Source organism: Entelurus aequoreus, linkage group LG14, assembly GCF_033978785.1.
Source record: "Entelurus aequoreus isolate RoL-2023_Sb linkage group LG14, RoL_Eaeq_v1.1, whole genome shotgun sequence".
Lineage (NCBI taxonomy): Eukaryota > Metazoa > Chordata > Actinopteri > Syngnathiformes > Syngnathidae > Entelurus > Entelurus aequoreus.
In genome coordinates this window covers 46,577,731-46,601,525 of record NC_084744.1, presented here as the reverse complement: position 1 = coordinate 46,601,525, position 23,795 = coordinate 46,577,731, and the positions used below count along the sequence as shown (strand labels likewise).

Sequence of the window (23,795 nt, the reverse complement as noted above, 5' to 3'; positions counted from 1 at the left end):
AATTATAAATTATATATATGAATGAGGTAGATCCCCACGACTTGATCAATTGAAAAGTAGCTCTCCTGCAGAAAAAGTGTGGGCACCCCTGGTTTAAAATATTCACATTCATTCTGTTAAGAGAGTATATTTAAAATAATATGTTTATTTTATTCTGTTGAAATTGTTATTTTGCACTAAATCCATCATTGAACAATTTATTTCAAAACATGCATCTATAACTTCAGGTATCATATTACGGACCCGAATTCAATCAATGGCTCCCAGCTGTCTCGTGGACGCGCAAAGGGGCTGTCGTGGACGCGCAAATTACCCCTTCGCGCGTTCCCGGGTCAGAGGCCCGCCCAGAAGAGTGGATCACGTGACCCCTTTTGCTCGAATTACAGTTTAAATTTCAGTGCGCGCGCCTGCACCCGCACGAAAGAGTCGGAAGGGACGGTTTGCCGCGGCTGGTTAGCAGTCGGTCTCCTCTTCGTTACTGACACATTGTAACCGCTAAAAAAACATAAACAAGAGCAGCATGTCGGACGAAAAGCCAAAGGTTAGTACTTTTTCCCGCGCCGGGTGAATAAAGACGGGGAGTCCCGCGCTAAAACGGCTAGGCCGCTAAGTTAGCTCGATGGCTAGCGCCGCTTCCAGGTTTAGAATGGCGCATTTGTGCGCGAAAAATGGAGCTAAAACAAAGGTGGTGAAAATGTGCCGGTTTTCTTCCGCACATTAGTCACGTCGGTTTAGACAACGTGCCATGTCGAGTGGATGCTGGAAAATAATCGCCTGCCTTTTTTGTCTGGTGGGAAGTTCTGTGGCTTTCTTTTTTGCGCCATTGTGGCTTTCTGCGCCACTTTGGTCGTAGGCTAGCATGCTAGGCTAACGTACAATGGTTAGCATAGCAGGCCAAAACACACACACAACCTCCCCCTTTTTTAATGCATTTGTTTGGTGTAAGTGTATATTGTTCAGGAGAAGACTTGAAGGAAGTGTTGAGGATAATAGAGGTTGAGTTGCTTCAGCTAAAATTAAAAATGGTTTGATAATAAGTTTTCTAAAAAGGGACAGGCGGTAGAAAATGGATGGATGGAAGTTGTCATTAAATGATAAGAAAACAAAATGTATGTTAAGTTGTCAATAAGGGGACAAGCGGTAGGAAATGGATGGATGGAAGTTGTCATTAAATGATAAGAAAACAAAATGTATGTTAAGTTGTCAAAAAAGGGACAAGCGGTAGAAAAATGGATGGATGGAAGTTGTCATTAAATGATAAGAAAACAAAATGTATGTTGTCAAAAAAGGTACAAGAGGTACGAAAAGGATGGATGGAAGTAGGCATTAAATGATAAAACAAAATGTATGTTGTCAAAAAAGGGACAAGCGGTAGGAAATGGATGGATGTATGTTGTCAAAAAAGGGACAAGCGGTAGGAAATGGATGGATGGAAGTTGTCATTAAATGATAAGAAAACAAAATGTATGTTAAGTTGTCAAAAAAAGGGACAAGCGGTAGAAAATGGATGGATGGAAGTTGTCAAATGATAAGAAAACAAAATGTATGTTAAGTTGTCAAAAAAGGGACAAGCGGTAGGAAATGGATGGATGGAAGTTGTCATTAAAAGATAAGAAAACTAAATGTATGTTAAGTTGTCAAAAAAGGGACAAGCGGTAGAAAATGGATGGATGGAAGTTGTCATTAAAAGATAAGAAAACTAAATGTATGTTAAGTTGTCAAAAAAGGGACAAGCGGTAGAAAATGGATGGATGGAAGTTGTCATTAAATGATAAGAAAACAAAATGTATGTTAAGTTGTCAAAAAAGGGACAAGCGGTAGAAAATGGATGGATGGAAGTTGTCATTAAATGATAAGAAAACAAAATGTATGTTGTCAAAAAAGGGACAAGCGGTAGGAAATGGATGGATGGAAGTTGTCAATAAATGATAAGAAAACAAAATGTATGTTAAGTTGTCAAAAAAGGGACAAGCGGTAGGAAATGGATGGATGGAAGTTGTCAATAAATGATAAGAAAACAAAATGTATGTTAAGTTGTCAAAAAAGGGACAAGCGGTAGGAAATGGATGGATGGAAGTTGTCATTAAATGATAAGAAAACAAAATGTATGTTTTAAGTAGTCCAAAGAGGGACAAGCGGTAGCAAATGGATGGATGGAAGTTGTTATTAAATGATAAGAAAACAAAATGTATTTTGTCAAAAAAGGGACAAGCGGTAGAAAATGGATGGATGGATGGATGGATGGAAGTTGTCAATAAATGATAAGAAAACAAAATGTATGTTAAGTTGTCAAAAAAGGGACAAGCGGTAGGAAATGGATGGATGGAAGTTGTCAATAAATGATAAGAAAACAAAATGTATGTTAAGTAGTCCAAAAAGGGACAAGCGGTAGCAAATGGATGGATGGAAGTTGTTATTAAATGATAAGAAAACAAAATGTATGTTGTCAAAAAAGGGACAAGCGGTAGAAAATGGATGGATGGAAGTTGTCAGTAAATGATAAGAAAACAAAATGTATGTTGTCCAAAAAGGGACAAGCAGTAGCAAATGGATGGATGGAAGTTGTCATTAAATGATAAGAAAACAAAGTGTATGTTGTCAAAAAAGGGACAAGCGGTAGAAAATGGATGGATGGAAGTTGTCAGTAAATGATAAGAAAACAAAATGTATGTTGTCAAAAAGGGGACAAGCGGTAGAAAATGGATGGATGGAAGTTGTCATTAAATGGTAAGAAAACAAAATGTATGTTGTCAAAAAAGGGACAAGCGGTAGAAAATGGATGGATGGAAGTTGTCATTAAATGGTAAGAAAACTAAATGTATGTTAAGTTGTCAAAAAAGGGACAAGTGGTAGAAAATGGATGGATGGAAGTTGTCATTAAATGATAAAACAAAATGTATGTTTTAAGTAGTACAAAAAGGGACAAGCGGTAGCAAATGGATGGATGGAAGGTTTCATTAAATGATAAGAAAACAAAATGTATGTTGTCAAAAAAGGGACAAGTGGTAGAAAATGGATGGATGGAAGTTATCATTAAATGATAAGAAAACAAAATCAGAATCGTTTTATTGCCATTGTTTGAGAACGGGTTCACAAACTAGGAATTTTTCTTGGTGCAAACGTGCGACATAAAACACATAGAACACATATTTGGTAATAAAAAGAGCTGTGACTGAGCTATCAGATAGACTTAGAAGGGATTCAAGGAATTCAAGGAGCTGCTGTTAGGAGTTATTGTTCATTTGCCTGATGGCCGAGGGGGAAAAACTGTTCAGGTGGCGGGAGGTGTGGGTCTGGATGGAGCGTAGTCTCCTGCCTGAGGGGAGAGGGGAGAATAGTGTGTGTCCAGGGTGAGAAGAGTCAGCTGTGATCCGACCCACACACCTCCTGGTCCTGGAGGAGAACAAGTCCTGGAGGGATGGGAGCTTGCAGCCAATCGCCTTCTCAGCAGCACGTACGATGCGCTGCAGTCTATTCTTATCCTGGACTGGACTGTGTGTATGTTAAGTTGTCTAAAAAGGGACAAGCGGTAGAAAATGGAAGGATGGAAGTTGTCATTAAATGATAAGAAAACAAAATGTATGTTTTAAGTAGTCCAAAAAGGGACAAGCGGTAGAAAATGGATGGATGGAAGTTATCATTAAATGATAAGAAAACAAAATGTATGTTAAGTTGTCAAAAAAGGGACAAGTGGTAGAAAATGGATGGATGGAAGTTGTCATTAAGTGATAAGAAAACAATGTCTGTTGTCAAAAAAGGGACAAGCGGTAGGAAATGGATGGATGGAAGTTGTCATTAAATGATAAGAAAACAAAATGTATGTTAGGTTGTCTAAAAAGGGACAAGCGGTAGGAAATGGATAGATGGAAGTTGTCATTAAATAATAAGAAAACAAAATGTATTTTGTCAAAAAAGGGACAAGCGGTAGAAGATTGATGGATGGAGGTTGTCATTTAAATGATAAGAACAAAATGTATGTTAAGTTGTCAAAGGGACAAGCGGTAGAAAATGGAAGGATGGAAGTTGTCATTAAATGATAAGAAAACAAAATGTATGTTTTAAGTAGTCCAAAAAGGGACAAGCGGTAGGAAATGGATGGATGGAAGTTATCATTAAATGATAAGAAAACAAAATGTATGTTAAGTTGTCAAGAAAGGGACGAGTGGTAGAAATGGATGGATGGAAGTTGTCATTAAATGATAAGAAAACAATGTATGTTGTCAAAAAAGGGACAAGCGGTAGGAAATGGATGGATGGAAGTTGTCATTAAATGATAAGAAAACAAAATGTATGTGAAGTTGTCAAAAAAGGGACAAGCGGTAGAAAATGGATGGATGGAAGTTGAAATTAAATGATAAGAAAACAAAGTGTATGTTGTCCAAAAAGGGACAAGCGGTAGAAAATGGATGGATGGAAGTTGTCATTAAATGATAAGAAAACAAAATGTATGTGAAGTTGTCAAAAAAGGGACAAGCGGTAGAAAATGGATGGATGGAAGTTGAAATTAAATGATAAGAAAACAAAGTGTATGTTGTCCAAAAAGGGACAAGCGGTAGAAAATGGATGGATGGAAGTTGTCATTAAATGATAAGAAAACAAAATGTATGTTAAGTTGTCAAAAAAGGGACAAGCGGTAGGAAATGGATGGATGGAAGTTGTCATTAAATGATAAGAAAACAAAATGTATGGTGTTTAGTGGTGCAAGGACAAATTGTGAAGCAAAATTTAAATTAAATTGAGTATGAAACTAAATTTTTGAATAATAATTGATCATAAATTATGTTGCAAACTGCATATTGAATATATAAAGGGAACAATATCCAATTCCATTGCTATTCTTTATAAAGTAAGACACATGCTGAATAAATGTCTGCATATGTTATATTCTTTTATTTTTCCATATATAACATATGTTGAAGTTTGGGGAAATGTTTATAAAACAAACAGACTCAATAAATAAACTTCAAAAAAGGGTAATTAGAATAATACACAGTGTGCCACTATGAACCTACCAACATTATTCATAAGTTCTAATGTGTTAACATTTTCAGATATTGTGTTTTTAAAAACAATGGAAATTATGTTTCGAGTAAAGAACAACAGCCTTCCAGCTTGTATTCGTAGGTTATTTCAATTAAGAGGAGAAAACTATAATTTATGGGGATATTGATTTTTGAAATATGTAAAGTAAGAATGAATATAAAAGACAAATGTATTTCAGTTTTAGGAGTTAAATGGTGGAACAAGCTCAGTGATGAGTTGAAGACATGTAGTTCTTTGTTAAGGTTTAAGAAAGCCTTGAAAGATGAAATAATGAAACATTTTAAAATATAGCAACGATTACTTTCATCTCATTGTTGTTTTTTTTTAACTTTGATGTTCCAGGCAATGTAATTTTCTGTGAATGTATAGGATAGGCAAATAAAAGCCTTTGCTTCAGCCTATTCCTTTTTCGGTCTTTCTTTTTCTTTTTGTGTGTGTATGTGTATGATTGTTAATATGTATAATCTGTGCTGTGTTACTGTTATTGTAGTTGATGACCTTTGTGTGCAGGAAGGAGTAAAAACGGAGAACGACCACATTAATCTGAAGGTAGCAGGTCAAGATGGCTCAGTGGTACAGTTCAAAATCAAAAGGCATACTGCACTCCACAAACTCATGAAGGCATACTGTGAACGACAGGTAAGCCCATTGACTGGTTTTTGCTATAAAATGTCCAATTGTGGTGTCACGCAATTTTCTGTCTCCTTTACAGGGACTGTCGATTCGCCAAATAAGATTTCGGTTTGATGGGCAGCCCATAAATGAGGGGGACACACCTGCACAGGTTAGTGATGCACAGCACTGAACACTTCCTTATATTGCTAGAGTTTCATGGGTATTAAAAAGAATGTAATTTTTCCTATCATTCACAATCCTTATGTGAGGCAAGAACACAAGTTTGTCTTTTTTTATGCATTCCAACTCGTAAATAAGTCTGCTAACAATGAAGCCTTTGGGAGGCATTCTATTCCGCATATGAAGCGCTCTATAACATCAAAACACCTCCATCAAGATTTTTCATACATGCTGTTAGTAGAGGTGGGGGAAATAATTGATTTTTAGATGCATCGCAATTCGGGCATGGGCGATTATAAAATCGATTAAGCGTCAATATTCGATTTATTTATAGTAAATAAAGTAATGCAGACAGTTCTAAAATGTGTCTGACTGCAGAGAGCCGCCTCACCAAGAGATCTGACCAGCTCTTTTATTATTGGGCACTCATGGTCTAGTTTTGCACACATTTTCATTAATTTAATAGATGTGGTATTTAATTTACTGTTTTTATTCCAAATAAATTATTTTCTTAAATTTGCAAATGATAAACGCTTATTTAGTGAAATGAAATGTAAAACTGCATCAATATACATTAATTAAAGATGCAAAAATAATCGAATTGTAGCTCCTGAATCGTAATCGAATCGTGAGGTAACCAAAGATTCCCACCTCTAGCTGTTAGTGTATGTGTAGTGTAGTAAAACAAAGACATTCTTAAAGACCTACTGAAACCCACTACTACCGACCACGCAGTCTGATAGTTTATATATCAATGATGAAATCTTAACATTGCAACACATGCCAATACGGCCGGGTTAACTTATAAAGTGCAATTTTAAATTTCCCGGGAAATATCCGGCTGAAAACGTCTCTGTATGATGACGTTTGCGCGTGACGTCACGGATTGTGCGGAAGTATTGGCACACCATTGTGTCCCAATACAAACAGCGTCTGTTTTCATCGCAAAATTCCACAGTATTCTGGACATCTGTGTTGGTGAATCTTTTGCAATTTGTTTAATGAACAATGAAGACAGCAAAGAAGAAAGCTGTAGGTGGGATCGGTGTATTAGCGGCTGGCTACAGCAACACAACCAGGAGGACTTTGAGTTGGATAGCAGACGCGCTAGCCGCCGACCGCACCGATGATGAAGTCCTCCGTCGATCGCTGGAACGCAGATGAGCACAAGTGGTGATGAGCAGATGAGGGCTGGCGTAGGTGGAGAGCTAATGTTTTTAGCATAGCTCTGTCGAGGTCCCGTAGCTAAGTTAGCTTCAATGGCGTCGTTAGCAACAGCATAGCTAGGCTTCGCCAGGCGGGACAGCATTAACCATGTGGTTACACGTCCAGGGTTTAGTTCGGTGTCACCTGATAGTAGAAGTAATAGTAGTATTGTTGATCTTCTGTCTATCCTTCCAGTCAGGGGCTTATTTCTTCTGTTTCTATCAGCAGTTAAGCACGATGCTATCACGTTAGCTCTGTAGCTAAAGTGTTTCGCCGACGTACTGTCGTGGAGATAAAAGTCACTGTGAATGTCCATTTCGCGTTCTCGACTCTCATTTTCAAGAGGATATAGTATCCGAGGTGGTTTAAAATACAAATCCGTGATCCACAATAGAAAAAGGAGAAAGTGTGGAATCCAATGAGCCCTTGTACCTAAGTTACGGTCAGAGCGAAAAAAGATAGATCCTGCATTGCACGCTGGTCCTTCACTCTCACGTTCCTCATCCACGAATCTTTCATCCTCGCTCAAATTAATGGGGTAATCGTTGCTTTCTCGGTCCGAATCGCTCTCGTTGCTGCTGGGAATGATTGTAAACAATGTGCAGACGTGAGGTGCTCCACAACCTGTGACATCATGCTACTTCCGGTACAGGCAAGGCTTTTTTTTATCAGCGACCAAAAGTTGTGAACTTTATCGTCGATGTTCTCTACTAAATCCTTTCAGCAAAAATATGGCAATATCGTGAAATTATCAAGTATGACACATAGAATGGACCTGCTATCCCTGTTTAAATAAGAATATTTCATGTTTTCCTTCAACACTGACTACTCATCCCGGCAGACTTGAGAGACTATAAACAAAACATTTACTGTACAATGCCTGCTCTCACTGAGTTTGAGTTTGAGTTTATTTCGAACATGCAAGCATACAACATGATACATCACAATTTCCAGTTTCTTTTCAACATGTTCGAAAAGGAGTAGGAAGAAGCAGAGCCTATTTAATCCTACCCCTTTTCTTTACATAACAGTTGCAAAACTTTTTGTTCACTTCCTGTTCACAATTTTTTCACAATAAACTCCATAAGTAATCACAATAAAAATAAATAAATAAATAATAGTAAGAATTTAATAATAATTGGTGAAGTAAGTCATATTTCATATGATGAGATAAGTAAGATTACTTTAAGAATGAATGAATGGATGGATGAAATAAATTGAGAATGTTTGTCATGGTTCTTCTTTGTACTTTGTAAACACTTTAAGTTTGAAGAGTTTCTTGAAGTGTATCATATTAGTACATTGTTTGATTGCTTTGCTTAATCCATTCCATAATTTAATTCCACATACTGATATACTGAAGGTCTTAAGTGTTGTACGTGCAAACAAATGTTTTAAATTATGTTTTTCTCTAAGATTATATTTCTCCTCTTTTTGAGAAGAATTGTTGTATATTCTTGGGTAGCAGGTTATAGTTTGCTTTGTGCATAATTTTAGCTGTTTGCAAATTCACTATGTCGTCGAATTTCAGTATTTTTGATTCAATAAATAAAGGGTTTGTATGTTCTCTATATCCAACATTATGTATTATTCTAACTGATCTTTTTTGTAACACCGTTAATGAATGAAGTGTACTTTTATAATTATTTCCCCATATTTCTACACAGTAGCTCAGATATGGTAACACTATTGAGCAGTATAGACTATGAAGTGATTTTTTGTCTAGAACATGTTTTGCTTTATTCATTATTGACGTGTTTCTTGCTACTTTATGTTGTATATTTTTTACGTGAGATTTCCAGTTCAATTTATCATCAATCATTATACCTAGAAATTTGGTTTCATTTACTCTTTCAATTTCTATTCCGTCTATTTGTATTTGTGTTTGACTTTCTCTTCTACTATTACCAAATAGCATTATTTTAGTTTTACTAAGATTCAACGATAGTCTGTTTTTGTCAAACCATCTTTTTAATTTGTTAATTTCTTCTGTTATTATTTGTATTATCTCCTGTGTGTTCTCTCCTGAACAAAACGCTGTTGTATCATCCGCAAATAATACTAACTTTAAATCTTTTGTAACTTTACAAATGTCATTTATATAGAGATTGAATAATTTAGGTCCTAGTATTGATCCCTGAGGTACACCACAGGATATATTTAGCGTTGTAGACGTGTGTTCGCCTAGCTTCACATATTGTTTCCTGTTCGTTAGATAACTTCTTATCCAGTTTAAGACTAACCCTCTGATGCCATATCGTTCTAGTTTTTGATTAAAATATTGTGATTAATTGTGTGAAATGCTTTAGTTAGATCCATAAAAACCGCTGCCGCACATTTTTTACTATCTATTGCATTGGTAATTTCTTCTGTAATTTCAATTAAAGCCATTGAAGTTGAAACATTAGCTCTGTATCCATATTGGTTCTCTTCGAGTATTCTATTTTTATTCATGAAACTTTCTAATCTGTTATTGAACAGTTTTTCAATGATTTTAGAAAATTGTGGAAGTAGAGAAACAGGTCTATAATTTGTAAATTGATGTTTGTCTCCAGTCTTATAAATTGGTGCAACTTTAGCTATTTTCATTTTGTTTGGAAATGTACCTGTTTGAAATGATAGGTTACTAATAGACATTAATGGTCCTGAGATCTCTTCAATAACCTTTTTTATCGTTTCCATATCAATTCCGTTACAATCAGTTGAAGTCTTAGATTTACATTTTTTCACGATTGTAACTATTTCCTCCTGTGTCACATTACTGAGGAACATGGAGTTGGGATTTCGCTCTATGGTATCATTATAGTCCTCAATTGGAACTGGGTCTGGAATCCTTTCTTCCAATTTTGGTCCAATATTTACAAAATAATTATTGAAGCTTTCAACTACTTCCTTTATATTGTCATTTTTTTTATTTTCATCTAAGAAGTATTGAGGGTAGTCCCTCTTAGTTCCATTTTTAATAATGCTATTGAGGATGCCCCATGTTGCTCTCATATTATTTTTGTTCCTGTCCAATAATTCACTGTAATATTCTTTTCTACATGATCGTAGTATGTCTTTTAACTTGTTTTTATACTTTTTGTACTTAATTTCTGCCTCTATAGTTCTTTGTGCTATACATTTTCTATATAGTGTATTCTTCTTCTTACAAGCATTTTTTAATCCTTTTGTCATCCATGGTTGATTATTCTTTCTCTGCTTGTTACTGTGTTGTATCCATGTACAATGTTTGTCATAAAGTATTATGAACTTGTTTAAGAAATGTTCATCAACCTCTTTTTCATTATACACATTGTCCCAATCTTGCTTTTGTAGCTCAATTTTGAAGGCAGTCATCCTCTTCTCTGTGCATAGTCTTCGAAATGTCCTTTTGTCTTCCATGTTCTTCTTGTAGTTTCCATCATATATTGTAAAAACTGGCAGATGATCACTAACGTCGCTTATAAGTAGACCACTTGTAGTGTTATTATTAAAATCATTGGTAAAAATATTATCAATAAGCGTGGCACATTGTCCTGTGATTCTGCTTGGCTTTGTGATTTTAGGATATAGACTGATGCTGTACATTGTATCAATAGACTTTTGCTTGTTGGGGTTCAATAAGTCAATATTAAAGTCACCACATAAGAACATTATTCTTTGACCATTGTCCATGTAAGTTGCCTTGATCCATTCTTCAAATGTTTCTATACTTGACTTAGGTGATCTATATATACAACTGATGAATATGTTTTTGCTTTTTTCCTGACATGTTTCAATGGTTATACATTCTAAGATATTATCCATGGCAAATGACATGTTTTTTACCACTTTGTAGTTCAGGTTCTTCATCACGTACACAGCTACTCCTCCATTTTTGTTGGTTCTGTTGATGTAGTTTAGTTCATATCCCTCCAGATCAAAATCTATTCCTTTTTTATCATCAATCCATGTTTCTGTGACAGCAATCACTTTGAAGGGTTCGTTGATGTGTTCCAAAAAGTTCTTAATGTTGTTGTAATTTGCATACAAGCTTCTACTATTAAAATGAATAATTGACAATTTGTTATCACATTCAGTGTTGCTATTATATTGATCATCTGTATAATAAAAACAACTATTATTGATGTGGGAGAAAAAATTTGTATCTGGATCTATATCATTTTCCAAATCCTGGTTTTTGTGATTTTTTTAGTTCCATATTTTCTTGTTCAACAAACTTTGATGTTGTTTCAATAATCTCTAAGTGTAGGTGGATGCAATCCTGAATCTAGGTCCTCTTGTTTAGTCGTCCCTTGGAACATAGTAGTGCCGATGCTGAATTTAGGTGCTTGTTTTCTGTCAGAGTCCATTATCATCGTTGTTGTGGTAGCTGTGTAAACTTTAAAAATTGTCCAGGTCCTTGATGTCATGGACAACAATTACTCTTGCTTCTGGACTTCCATTCAGCTTGATGTAGATTTTACAGTTGGCGCTCCAAGTTCCCTGGATTTTTCCCTGCCTTGTCAAGTCGCGTGCTTTCTTGGCGATTCCAGCATTACGTTTTGTGAGATGCTCATTCATGTACACATTTGTTCCCTTCAGCTTCTTTCCCTGTCTCAGCAATGCCATTTTAGATTTTCTGTTTACGGGTTTCACGAGCACGACTGGAGTGGCGTTGTTGTTTCTTCCGTTCAGTGGGATGCATGTTTCGATGGTATTAATGTCAATTTCAATTTCTTTTGATTGCAGAAAGTTGACCACTTGCTGTTCTGCTGAGACCATATCCATTTAATCTGGTTCACCTTCATTATTCACAGCTTTCGCATAGGATCTTGGTTTAATTCGGTGCCCTGTCACAATGATATCATTCATTCGTTTATCCTGATCCATTTCATCTATGATGTTCCTCAGCATGTTGTTGTCTTCTTGAAGGATCTCCATTTGTTTGCTCATTTCAGTGGCTTCTTTATTTCTGGAGTTGTTCTCTTTTTTCATTTCTTTAATTTCTTCTTTCATTTCTTTCATATCCTCTTTCCATCAATTCTTCCAATTTTTCTATCATTTCTTCTTTAAATTCCTGGAGTATTTTTTGTAGTATCCCTTCTTGAATCCCATCATGTCCTGTGCCCAGCTTCAAATCAGTCTTTCCAGTCAATCCTTTAACTTTTGGCATCGCGGCAGTCACTGACGTCAGCGCCTCTGTCTTAAAGGCCTACTGAAATGAATTTTTTTTATTTAAACGGGGATAGCAGATCTATTCTATGTGTCATACTTGATCATTTCGCGATATTGCCATATTTTTGCTGAAAGGATTTAGTATAGAACGACGATAAAGATTGCAACTTTTGGTATCTGATAAAAAAAAAAAAGGCTTGCACCTACCGGAAGTAGCGTGACGTAGTCAGTTGAACATATACGCAAAGTTCCCTATTGTTTACAATGATGGCCGCATGAAGTGAGAGAGATTCGGACCGAGAAAGCGACAATTTCCCCATTAATTTGAGCGAGGATGAAAGATTTGTGGATGAGTAAAGTGCAAGTGAAGGACTAGTGGGGAGTTGAAGCTATTCAGATAGGGAAGATGCTGTGAGAGCCGGGGGTGACCTGATATTCAGCTGGGAATGACTACAACAGTAAATAAACACAAGACATATATATACTCTATTAGCCACAACACAACCAGGCTTATATTTAATATGCCACAAATTAATCCTGCATAAAAACACCTGCGTGTTTGTTATGCTAGCTCCTAGCTCCTCTGCTAGCTCCTAGCTCCATAGAACACGCCAATACAATTCAAACACCTGATCAACACACACAATCACTCAGCCCAAAAGACCGTTTACCTAACCCAAGGTTCATAAAGCGTATATATTTTTAAAAAGTTACGTACGTGACGCGCACATACGGTCAAGTTATCGAATGTTTAGCAGCCAAGGCTGCATACTCACGGTACCTGATATTCAGCTGGGAATGACTACAACAGTAAATAAACACAAGACATATATATACTCTATTAGCCACAACACAACCAGGCTTATATTTAATATGCCACAAATGAATCCTGCATAATAACACCTGCGTGTTTGTTATGCTAGCTCCTAGCTCCTCTGCTAGCTCCTAGCTCCATAGAACACGCCAATACAATTCAAACACATGATCAACACACACAATCACTCAGCCCAAAAGACCGTTTACCTAACCCAAGGTTCATAAAGCGTATATATTTTTAAAAAGTTACGTACGTGACGCGCACATACGGTCAAGTTATCGAATGTTTAGCAGCCAAGGCTGCATACTCACGGTACCTGATATTCAGCTGGGAATGACTACAACAGTAAATAAACACAAGACATATATATACTCTATTAGCCACAACACAACCAGGCTTATATTTAATATGCCACAAATTAATCCTGCATAATAACACCTGCGTGTTTGTTATGCTAGCTCCTAGCTCCTCTGCTAGCTCCTAGCTCCATAGAACACGCCAATACAATTCAAACACATGATCAACACACACAATCACTCAGCCCAAAAGACCGTTCACCTAACCCAAGGTTCATAAAGCTTATATATTTTAAAAAAGTTACGTACATACGCAAAAAAAAGCCAAAGCTGCATACTCACAGTAGCACGTCTGCGTCTTTGTCATCCAAATCAAAGTAATCCTGGTAAGAGTCTGTGTTGTCCCAGTTCTCTACAGGCGTCTGTGTATCCAAGTCAAATGTCCTCCTGGTTAGAGTCTCTGTTATCCGAGTTCTTCCATCTTGACTGCATCTTCCGGGAATGTAAACAAAGAAGCGCCGGCTGTGTACTGTTGTGGCTGACTACGTTCGAAAAATACGTCCATTTCGCACCGACAACTTTCTTCTTTGCTTGCTCAGCTTCCTTCTTCATAATGCAATGAACATGATTGAAACAGATTCACGAACACAGATGTCCAGAATACTGTGGAATTATGAAATGAAAACAGAGCTTTTTCGTATTGGCTTCAATGTGGAAGGCATACCCGTGTTCGCCGGTCTACGTCACGCGCATACGTCATCCTCAGAGGCGTTTCGAACCGGAAGTTTAGCGGCAAATTTAAAATGTCACTTTGTAAGTTAACCCGGCCGTATTGGCATGTGTTATAATGTTAAGATTTCATCATTGATATATAAACTATCAGACTGCGTGGTCGGTAGTAGTGGCTTTCAGTAGGCCTTTAAGGGCAGTTACTTCTTTAGCGACTTGCGGCGCTTTTAACTTGTTTTTCCAACAATTTCGTACCTTGCGCCGTTCAGAGATCAATTTGAGGTGTCAGCCTGTCAACTTATATCACTCTGCGACGTCGGGATCACTTTAAAACAGCTGTAAACTCGCCGTAACTTTTGGTTGCTAGGCAACCGCTTTGAACTGCGGGAGGCGCCTTTGGCTTGAGGCTAACGGCTCTTCCACTCGCCTTATTTCAGCGTATCAGTGCCTCTCAACTGACCAAAATCAGATCGAAGATGCCAGGTGACTCTCCTGTGGCTGTGATTGCAAATCAGTGGTCAAAATCTTCAGACTTAACAAAAACTCCGGTAGCAGAAGCGGAGCTTTTTTTCTTTGCGTCCTTTCTCATTGACAGGAAGTGACGCCTCCTGGCATGCAGACTGATTCATATATTCCTGTTTGGATGAAGAATCAATCATAGTCCTCATGAAGGGTTAAAAAAAAAAAAAAGTGCGTGCAAAACCAGTCTTTTCTATCTGCCTTGCCATCTTCGGGTCTGAGTTGGCAGGCAAAGTTGACCAACTTTCTACTATCCAGGTGAGAGGCATGATTTATAATCTAGGATTACATTTCACCATCTAACGCAGACCTGGGCATTCTGCGGGCCGCATCCGGCCCTTTGTGCGTCCCTGTCCGGCCCGCGTGAGGCCAATTATAAATTACAAAATAAATTTAAAAAAGTATCTATGTCGAGTGTGCAATACAACGGTGCTGCTTTTGTTTTGAAAATCGTTATTTGTATTACTTCCGTGTGGACGTATGCGTGTGCGTGATTGTGAGTGAATGTAAACAGCTGCAATTACAAAATAAAGTTGAAAAAACATCTATGTCCTGCGCGCAATACAACTGTGCTGCTTTTATTTTGAAAAGTATTATTTATGGGCGTGTGTCCGTGTGTAACCTGCGAGTGAAGGTGCACATGCAGCGACAAGTGATGCACGGTTTACACCCGAGACGCTAAAAAGAGAAAAGTTGATGAGGAATGCCGTGTTTTCAACAACACATGAACTGCAAAGCAACGTCCCCTCACCTAAGGTGCGTGCCTGCGCAATTGCGCACTGCTCAAGCGTCCGCTGCGCGCAGCAAGTATATGCCGCGCACCAAATCAAATCCCATCTGAATTCTAAACAAAATAAACATATTTATTCTATGGAATTTTGCAATGCAACTTTGAGTGACAGTGACAACAAGCGGCCCTAATGGTGTTCGTCAACACCGTTCAATTATTGTAACGTCTATCGAGATGCTTCGAGGACAGGAATTATATCGATCACTTTATTGAGCAAAACTGTTTATATTCGGACATAACCACACCAAAAACATGAGTAAAACAATTCTATCTCGAAAAACTAGTAATTTTCTGCCGTACAAACCAGGCCAAAACCAACTTGTCATCTGTCACCAACACGCATAGCACTAAACCACTGGTGCGTTTATGGCCACACAAAAAGTCGGACAACTCAAACACCCCACAAAGTTACACTATGACTCCTCAGTCATACGTGTGCTTATTTTACTGTCATTTATTATTAATGTTAATTTATTTATATTAGTCATGGAATGCTGTTACACACACTATGTTGAAGTATTACTATTATTATTAATTATTATTATTATTTATCTTACGGTATATATCAAAAATAATATTGAGCAAAATTTTATTAAAATATTGTCGATGTGGCCCTCCAGCAGTGCACGGGTAGCTCATGCGGCCCCAGGTAAAAATTAATTGCCCACCCCTGATCTAACGGGTGACTCATTAGCTCACCGGCTCAATATGTCAATATAGCAGCATGAGCTAGTTACCTCTCCGTGATCAATACACCGCTAAAAGTAGGTCCTTAACGTTAGCGCTTATGATAACAAATATCTCTAATACTTGGTTAATATTCAGGTCATGAAATGTAAATGTAGTATTGTTTGTGCTTTTTGGGTGTTTTTAGTGGGTTTTATGGGTGCAATAGAGCAGTGGTCCCCAACCTTTTTTGGCTGCGGACCGGTCAACGCTTGAAAATTTGTCCTACGGACCGGGTGGGGGGGGGGGGGGGGGGGGGTGTATTTTATTTTATTTTGATTTTGATTTTTTTTCCCATAAAGAAATACAATCATGTGTGCTTACGGACTGTATCCCTGCATACTGTATTGATCTATATTGATATATAATGTATATATTGTGTTTTTTATGTTGATTTAATAAAAATAAATAAATTTAATTTCTTGTGCAGTCCGGACCAATCGGTCCGGCCGCGGCCCAGTGGTTGGGGACCACTGCAATAGAGGATCTCCATTCGACTCCATTGTTAGCTGACTTTTATTTATTAGTTTTAATGAGTTAGAATGCATTAAAAAGACATGTTCTTGTCTCATTAGGATTGGGAATGATGAGGAAATATCCCCCAAAAAGTACAGTTCCCCTTTAAGAGTCGGATTAACACGCACGTTTATGCGATTGGAAATAAAACACATTCTTCCCCACTTTTCAGATTACTTACTGTAGAACCTCAAAGTGGCAAGAAAATGTCACAGCGGATCACAGGTTTTAAATTCAAATTGAGATTTGATATAAATCATAAAACAAGTGTCCCTACTATTAGTATTCCACCTTTTTTTTTTTTTACATTAAATTTACAAGATAAGAAATCAAAGCTGTAGACAGGGGGTTAATGTTTGTGACTGCAATTAAACAAAATGATACAGAAGCTAAAATATATAAAGTGTAAAATAAGAATGTAACTGTTTGTAATAAACAAAGGAACAGTCTAGAACAGGGGTCTCGAACTTGTTGCTCTGGGGCCATTTGCTGCCCTTACTAAACTTCATATTTTAGACTTGGATAAACTATTGATTCACAAGGGAATTCACGTTGTCCCCTTAATTGAATTGATTTTGGTGGCCTGCTATATCGAAATAGAAGCGGCCACCTTTTAAAAATGAGGGTGTTTTTTTTTTACCTTAAGACAAATTAAAGTAATATAATTTATGAATGTATGTATAGTGTAACATTATATTTTTATGGCTGTTAAGTAAAGGAGACCCTGACAACAGTTTATATCTAGATCTTAGCTTTATTTTTCAACCAAAGTAAACAACTTATGCAGTGTATGCAACTGCGCCACAGCATAAACACCATTTCTGGTCCTTCAACAATTGCTATTTTATAGGATTCAAAGTATATGTATGCATATTTTCATATATTACAAATATTCTATCATTTGCAAACTATTGACTAGTAATGCACCATAAATTTGGCCACTAAAAAAAGGAGTGATCACAGAAACAGTGCTGCGAACGAACGTACACTGCACACGTGATTGTCTAGAGCAGAGGCAGCATAGCATGTCTGCGATGTGGACGTACTTTGTAATATCCCAGACATGCCTGCGAACAGCCATCTACAAAATGTGCAAATATGAAGAGGGCAGTGCAAAGCAAGAGTGACGTCAGTCTGGCTTGCTGCAGCTCTCGCTGTTTGTTGCGGACATCGAGCGACTGAAGTAAAACTAAACATGAGTACAGTTTCCAGTAACGCCAGAAAAAGATGCTAGATTTGTTGCTAGTCGTTTGTAACAAAGAAAAAGTCACTACAAGGATCAGTCTCTAGAAACTTAGACTTCCTTTTGTTGTCATTCAAATTTGAACTTTACAGTACAGATAAAAACGAAATGTCGTTGCATTAGCTCGTTGTAGTGCAGGATAAAAGAGCAATAAGAAGCAGATATAAATAAATAGATTACTGTACAGATAAATATATTGCACTTTTGCATATACATCCACATTTATGGACATATGTTATATTGTCTTTGTCAGCAAGTTAATCCATTGAAACATTCTCAACACAGTACATTGTACAAAAAGCAGGAACAATTGAAAAATTGATTAAAACGACAGAAGAAAAACATTTATACAAAATAGCAGGGATTTCTTTGGATTGTCACTGAAGGCATCAAAACTATGAATGAACATGTGTGGAGTTATGTACTTAACAAAAAAGGTGAAATAACTGAAAACATGTTTTATATTCTAGTTTCTTCAAAATAGCCACTCTTTGTTTTGATTACTGATTTGCACACTCTTGGCATTCTCTCGGTGAGCTTCAAGCACACCTGCGAAGTGAAAACCATATCAGGTGACTAAGCTCATCAAGAGAATGCCAAGAGTGTGCAAAGGGTGGCTGGATTTTGTGTGTTTTTCCATTTTCTCACCACATTTTAAGTAAACAGGTAAACGAACCTTGTCAACAGTGAGCACAAATTAATCATTCCATGAAGCATTAAATGTTCTATTTTCATCAGAAATGTTTCTCTTTGATTTGTTCATTGCTAGTTTACCGGGGGTTGACCACTAAATACAATACTTGCTTGGCAGCAACAGATGACGCTTGGGGGTGTTATCAACATTTCATGAGACAAAATATTGCAAGATCACAAACTCTCTAAAATAAAAACGGTTACCGTATTTTTCGGCTTATAAGTCGCTCCGGAGTATACGTCGCACCGGCCGAAAAATGCACAATAAAGAAGGAAAAAAACATATATACGTCGCATTTTTGGGGGCAATTTATTTGATGAAATCCAACACCAAGAATAGACATTTGAAAGGCAATTTAAAATAAATAAAGAATAGTGAACAATAGGCTGAATAAGTGTACGCCATATGACGTATAAATAACCAACTGAGAACGTGCCTGGTATGTTAACGCAACACATCATGACAAGAGTCATTCAAATAACTATAACACATAGAACATGCTATACATTTACCAAACAATCTGTCACTCCCGATCGCTATATCCGATGAAATATTCCTCCCTGGTGTCACCTCTGGTATGTCCTTTATTTCTGCTGCTCGATTGCTGTTCTTTGCTGCATATTTCACTACGTCCAGCTTGTAATCAGCAGTATATGATTTCCTTTTCGGTGCCATTTTTGTTCAGCCCTTCTCAGTTTTTATAAGTTACTGCCAATGTTGAAATGATCCATTTTAATAGCTACGGACATAGTAGCATGTAGCATCTTTTTTTTCACAATACACAGCCATCATGACCCACAATGCACTTGTGCCATGACCCGCCCCCGCATAATTTCTATTGGTTGACATGTGTGTGACGACCGCTGACGTGTGTGTGACGATTGCTGACATTTGCTTCGTCTCTTCCGTGAGTGAGATAAATAATATTATTTGATATTTTACGGTAATGTGTTAATAATTTCACACATAAGTCGCTCCGGAGTATAAGTCTCACCCAAACTAATAAAAAAAACTGCGATTTATAATCCGAAAAATACGGTACATTAAAATAGACTAACTAAATAAAATCAAATAAATTAAAATAAAATAGCCATTATTTAGTGACATTTTTAAAAAGCCAGGGAGGAGGTATTAAAGCCCCCTGTATTAAACCATATCCAATTATATTTACAATGCCCAAAGTATTTGAAAATACCGTCTAAACGTTACAAAATGCCACAAATTCAGTCTGCCATTTTGAATATTCCGCTCCAAATACCCTCGGCTATTCCCAGAGATTGACAATGTTATCAGATCAGTCATACTAGAAATACATGTACGTACGTATGTATGTATGTACAGTCGTGGTCGAAAGTTTACATACACTTGTAAAGAACATAATGTCATGGCTGTCTTTGAGTTTCCAATCATTTCTACAACTCTTTTTTTTTTTGTGATAGAGTGATTGGAGCACATACTTGTTGGTCACAAAAAAACATTCATGAAGTTTGGTTCTTTTATGAATTTATTATGGGTGTACTGAAAATGTGAGCAAATCTGCTGGGTCAAATTGCCTGCACAGTTGCTCTTGGGACCTTAAAGGCCTACTGAAATGATTTTTTTTTATTTAAACGGGGATAGCAGATCTATTCTATGTGTCATACTTGATCATTTCGCGATATTGCCATATTTTTGCTGAAAGGATTTAGTATAGAACGACGATAAAGATTGCAACTTTTGGTATCTGATAAAAAAAGGCTTGCCCCTACCGGAAGTAGCGTGACGTAGTCAATTGAACATATACGCAAAGTTCCCTATTGTTTACAATGATGGCCGCATGAAGTGAGAGAGATTCGGACCGAGAAAGCGACAATTTCCCCATTAATTTGAGCGAGGATGAAAGATTTGTGGATGAGTAAAGTGCAAGTGAAGGACTAGTGGGGAGTTGAAGCTATTCAGATAGGGAAGATGCTGTGAGAGCCGGGGGTGACCTGATATTCAGCTGGGAATGACTACAACAGTAAATAAACACAAGACATATATATACTCTATTAGCCACAACACAACCAGGCTTATATTTAATATGCCACAAATTAATCCTGCATAAAAACACCTATGTGTTTGTTATGCTAGCTCCTAGCTCCTCTGCTGGCTCCTAGCTTCATAGAACACGCCAATACAATTCAAACACCTGATCAACACACACAATCACTCAGCCCAAAAGACCGTTCACCTAACCCAAGGTTCATAAAGCTTATATATTTTTAAAAAGTTACGTACGTGACGCGCACATACGGTCAAGCTATCAAATGTTTAGCAGCCAAGGCTGCATACTCACTGTACCTGATATTCAGCTGGGAATGTGTGAATGTTGTCTGTCTATCTGTGTTGGCCCTGCGATGAGGTGGCGACTTGTCCAGGGTGTACCCCGCCTTCCGCCCGATTGTAGCTGAGATAGGCTCCAGCACCCCCCGCGACCCCGAAGGGAATAAGCGGTAGAAAATGGATGGATGACTACAACAGTAAATAAACACAAGACATATATATACTCTATTAGCCACAACACAACCAGGTTTATATTTAATATGCCACAAATTAATCCTGCATAAAAACACCTGCGTGTTTGTTATGCTAGCTCCTAGCTCCTATGCTAGCTCCTAGCTCCATAGAACACGCCAATACAATTCAAACACCTGATCAACACACACAATCACTCAGCCCAAAAGACCGTTCACCTAACCCAAGGTTCATAAAGCTCATATATGTTTAAAAAGTTACGTACGTGACGCGCACGTACGGTCAAGCTATCAAATGTTTAGCAGCCAAGGCTGCATACTCACGGTACCTGGTATTCAGCTGGGAATGACTAAAACAGTAAATAAACACAAGACATATATATACTCTATTATCCACAACACAACCAGGCTTATATTTAATATGACACAAATTAATCCTGCATAAAAACACCTACATCTTTGTTATGCTAACTCCTAGCTCCTATGCTAGCTCCTAGCTCCATAGAACACGCCAATACAATTCAAACACCTGATCAACACACACAATCACTCAGCCCAAAAGACCGTTCACCTAACCCAAGGTTCATAAAGCTTATATATTTTTAAAAAGTTACATACATACGCAAAAAAAAGTTGCGCACATACGGTCAAGCGATCAAATGTTTAGAAGCCAAAGCTGCATACTCACAGTAGCACGTCTGCGTCTTTGTCATCCAAATCAAAGTAATCCTGGTAAGAGTCTGTGTTGTCCCAGTTCTCTACAGGCGTCTGTGTATCGAAGTCAAAAGTCCTCCTGGTTAGAGTCTCTGTTATCCGAGTTCTTCCATCTTGACTGCATCTTTCGGGAATGTAAACAAAGAAGCGCCGGCTGTGTACTGTTGTTGCTGACTTCGTTCGAAAAATACGTCCATTTCGCACCGACAACTTTCTTCTTTGCTTGCTCAGCTTCTTTCTCCATAATGCAATGAACATGATTGCAACAGATTCACGAACACAGATGTCCAGAATACTGTGGAATTATGAAATGAAAACAGAGCTTTTTCGTATTGGCTTCAATGTGGAAGGCATACCCGTGTTCCCCGGGCTACGTCACGCGCATACGTCATCCTCAGAGGCGTTTCGAACCGGAAGTTTAGCGGCAAATTTAAAATGTCACTTTATAAGTTAACCCGGCCGTATTGGCATGTGTTATAATGTTAAGATTTCATCATTGATATATAAACTATCAGACTGCGTGGTCGGTAGTAGTGGCTTTCAGTAGGCCTTTAAGCTGCTTTGAAATGGACCCAAGTGACTTTCCTGACTTGTTCAAGTCAATGATTCGGTTTTTTAGATCTGTGCTAAGTTCTTTTGACTTTTCCATTGTCGCGTTTGTAACAGAGTCTGATGACTGCATCACGTGAGTCCTATTTAAATGGGCTCAGAGAAGTCAACAGATGTCGTCAATCATAATCACTCACATGAAGTTAAGAGGCCATGCCATGAAGCTCATTTGATTTGATTGTACATCACCAACATTGATAATGTATGTTGCTGTATGTATACTTTTGACCCAGCAGATTTGGTCACATTTTCAGTAGACTCATAATAAATTCATAAAAGAACCAAACTTCATGAATGTTTTTTGTGACCAACAAGTATGTGCTCCAATCACTCTATCACAAACAAGAGTTGTATAAATGATTGAAAACTCAAGACAGCCATGACATTATGTCCTTCACAAGTGTATGTAAACTTGACCACAACTATGTGTAATAATAGCTTCAATATAGTCAACTTTTTTTTTCACTCTACTGGTACTTTAAATGTTCTGGGTCACTCACATGTTCCAGCTGCTATTTGAATCTTTTTGTTCAAATGCACTTTGGCTGAACTGAATCGTTCCTTCTCTGTATTTTTGATGTACAAACTACTATCAGAATGTTTCTATCATCCACTCTATTAATGCACTTTCCTGCTCTGTGTTCTATCTTAACTGACGTGTCCTTGCCTTTGTGTTTTCCAGTTGGAAATGGAGGACGAGGACACTATTGACGTGTTTCAACAACAGACAGGAGGAGCATATTCTTAATTGGAGCGCCTTCTTTTGTTGGCGTGCATCCCCACCATTTTCTTTCTTCCCATGTTGTAATTGTTTCTTGTTTGGGGGGTTTTAACTGTTTTCCTTTCTATATTCTGCTGGGATCAATGTGGGGCTTTTCACAACATGCAACAATAGGTAGTTTTTACATTTTCGAGGGACTTGCTGTGCAAATCGGTGTGAGTTTGAACATGTTTGAAATTTTCAAAAAGGTAATTTGCGTCCACGTCAGGGAGAGTGTATCTCACACTACTTTCAGCCTGTGTAATATTCACCACACATCGACACATGCCAAGATACTTTATCATATTGACAGGTTGTAGTCAGTGGGAATTTACAGTATGTTATATTTGGGAATGTTCTTTGCTGTCTATAGATAGAAAGTACATCATCGCGTCATTTATTTTCTTGTCTTTTTTTTATTTTTTTATATTCCCGATTATTTGTGTTCATGCTTGCAGAGAAATATGAGTGTGAATGATGTAGCTTTGTTTCTGATGTTGCACTCAGAGCAGATGGAATGATAAAGTACAGTCATTTTGCTGGACCAAAAAAACAATACAAATGCTAAATAAAGTGTTCTTTTTATAAAAGTTTTGCTTTATGCCAAATGCTAGAGGTCATTGCTCTTTTATTAAAATACTTCATTACCGTGTAGATTACTTTAAGGATAATTGTAAAGAAAAAAAACTTTGTGACTTTATAGG

The 23,795-nt window shown here is 37.4% G+C and overlaps 1 protein-coding gene across 1 annotated transcript; it reads left to right on the top strand.

The window, feature by feature from the left end:
* Positions 1-383: 383 nt before the first annotated feature.
* Positions 384-23,681, top strand: sumo3b (small ubiquitin like modifier 3b). Its single transcript, XM_062070008.1, has 4 exons — positions 384-541; positions 5,554-5,682; positions 5,756-5,827; positions 23,014-23,681. Exons 1-4 carry the CDS (start codon positions 521-523, stop codon positions 23,077-23,079), a joined length of 288 nt encoding a protein of 95 aa, XP_061925992.1. The 5' UTR covers positions 384-520; the 3' UTR covers positions 23,080-23,681.
* Positions 23,682-23,795: the final 114 nt, after the last annotated feature.

Excerpts from the sequence above, each read along its gene's own strand:
- sumo3b (XM_062070008.1), top strand. The coding sequence starts at position 521 with ATGTCGGACGAAAAGCCAAAG. Across the intron at positions 5,683-5,755 it reads AGGCATACTGTGAACGACAG|GGACTGTCGATTCGCCAAAT; the intron begins GTAAGCCCATTG and ends TCTCCTTTACAG. Across the intron at positions 5,828-23,013 it reads AGGGGGACACACCTGCACAG|TTGGAAATGGAGGACGAGGA; the intron begins GTTAGTGATGCA and ends TGTGTTTTCCAG.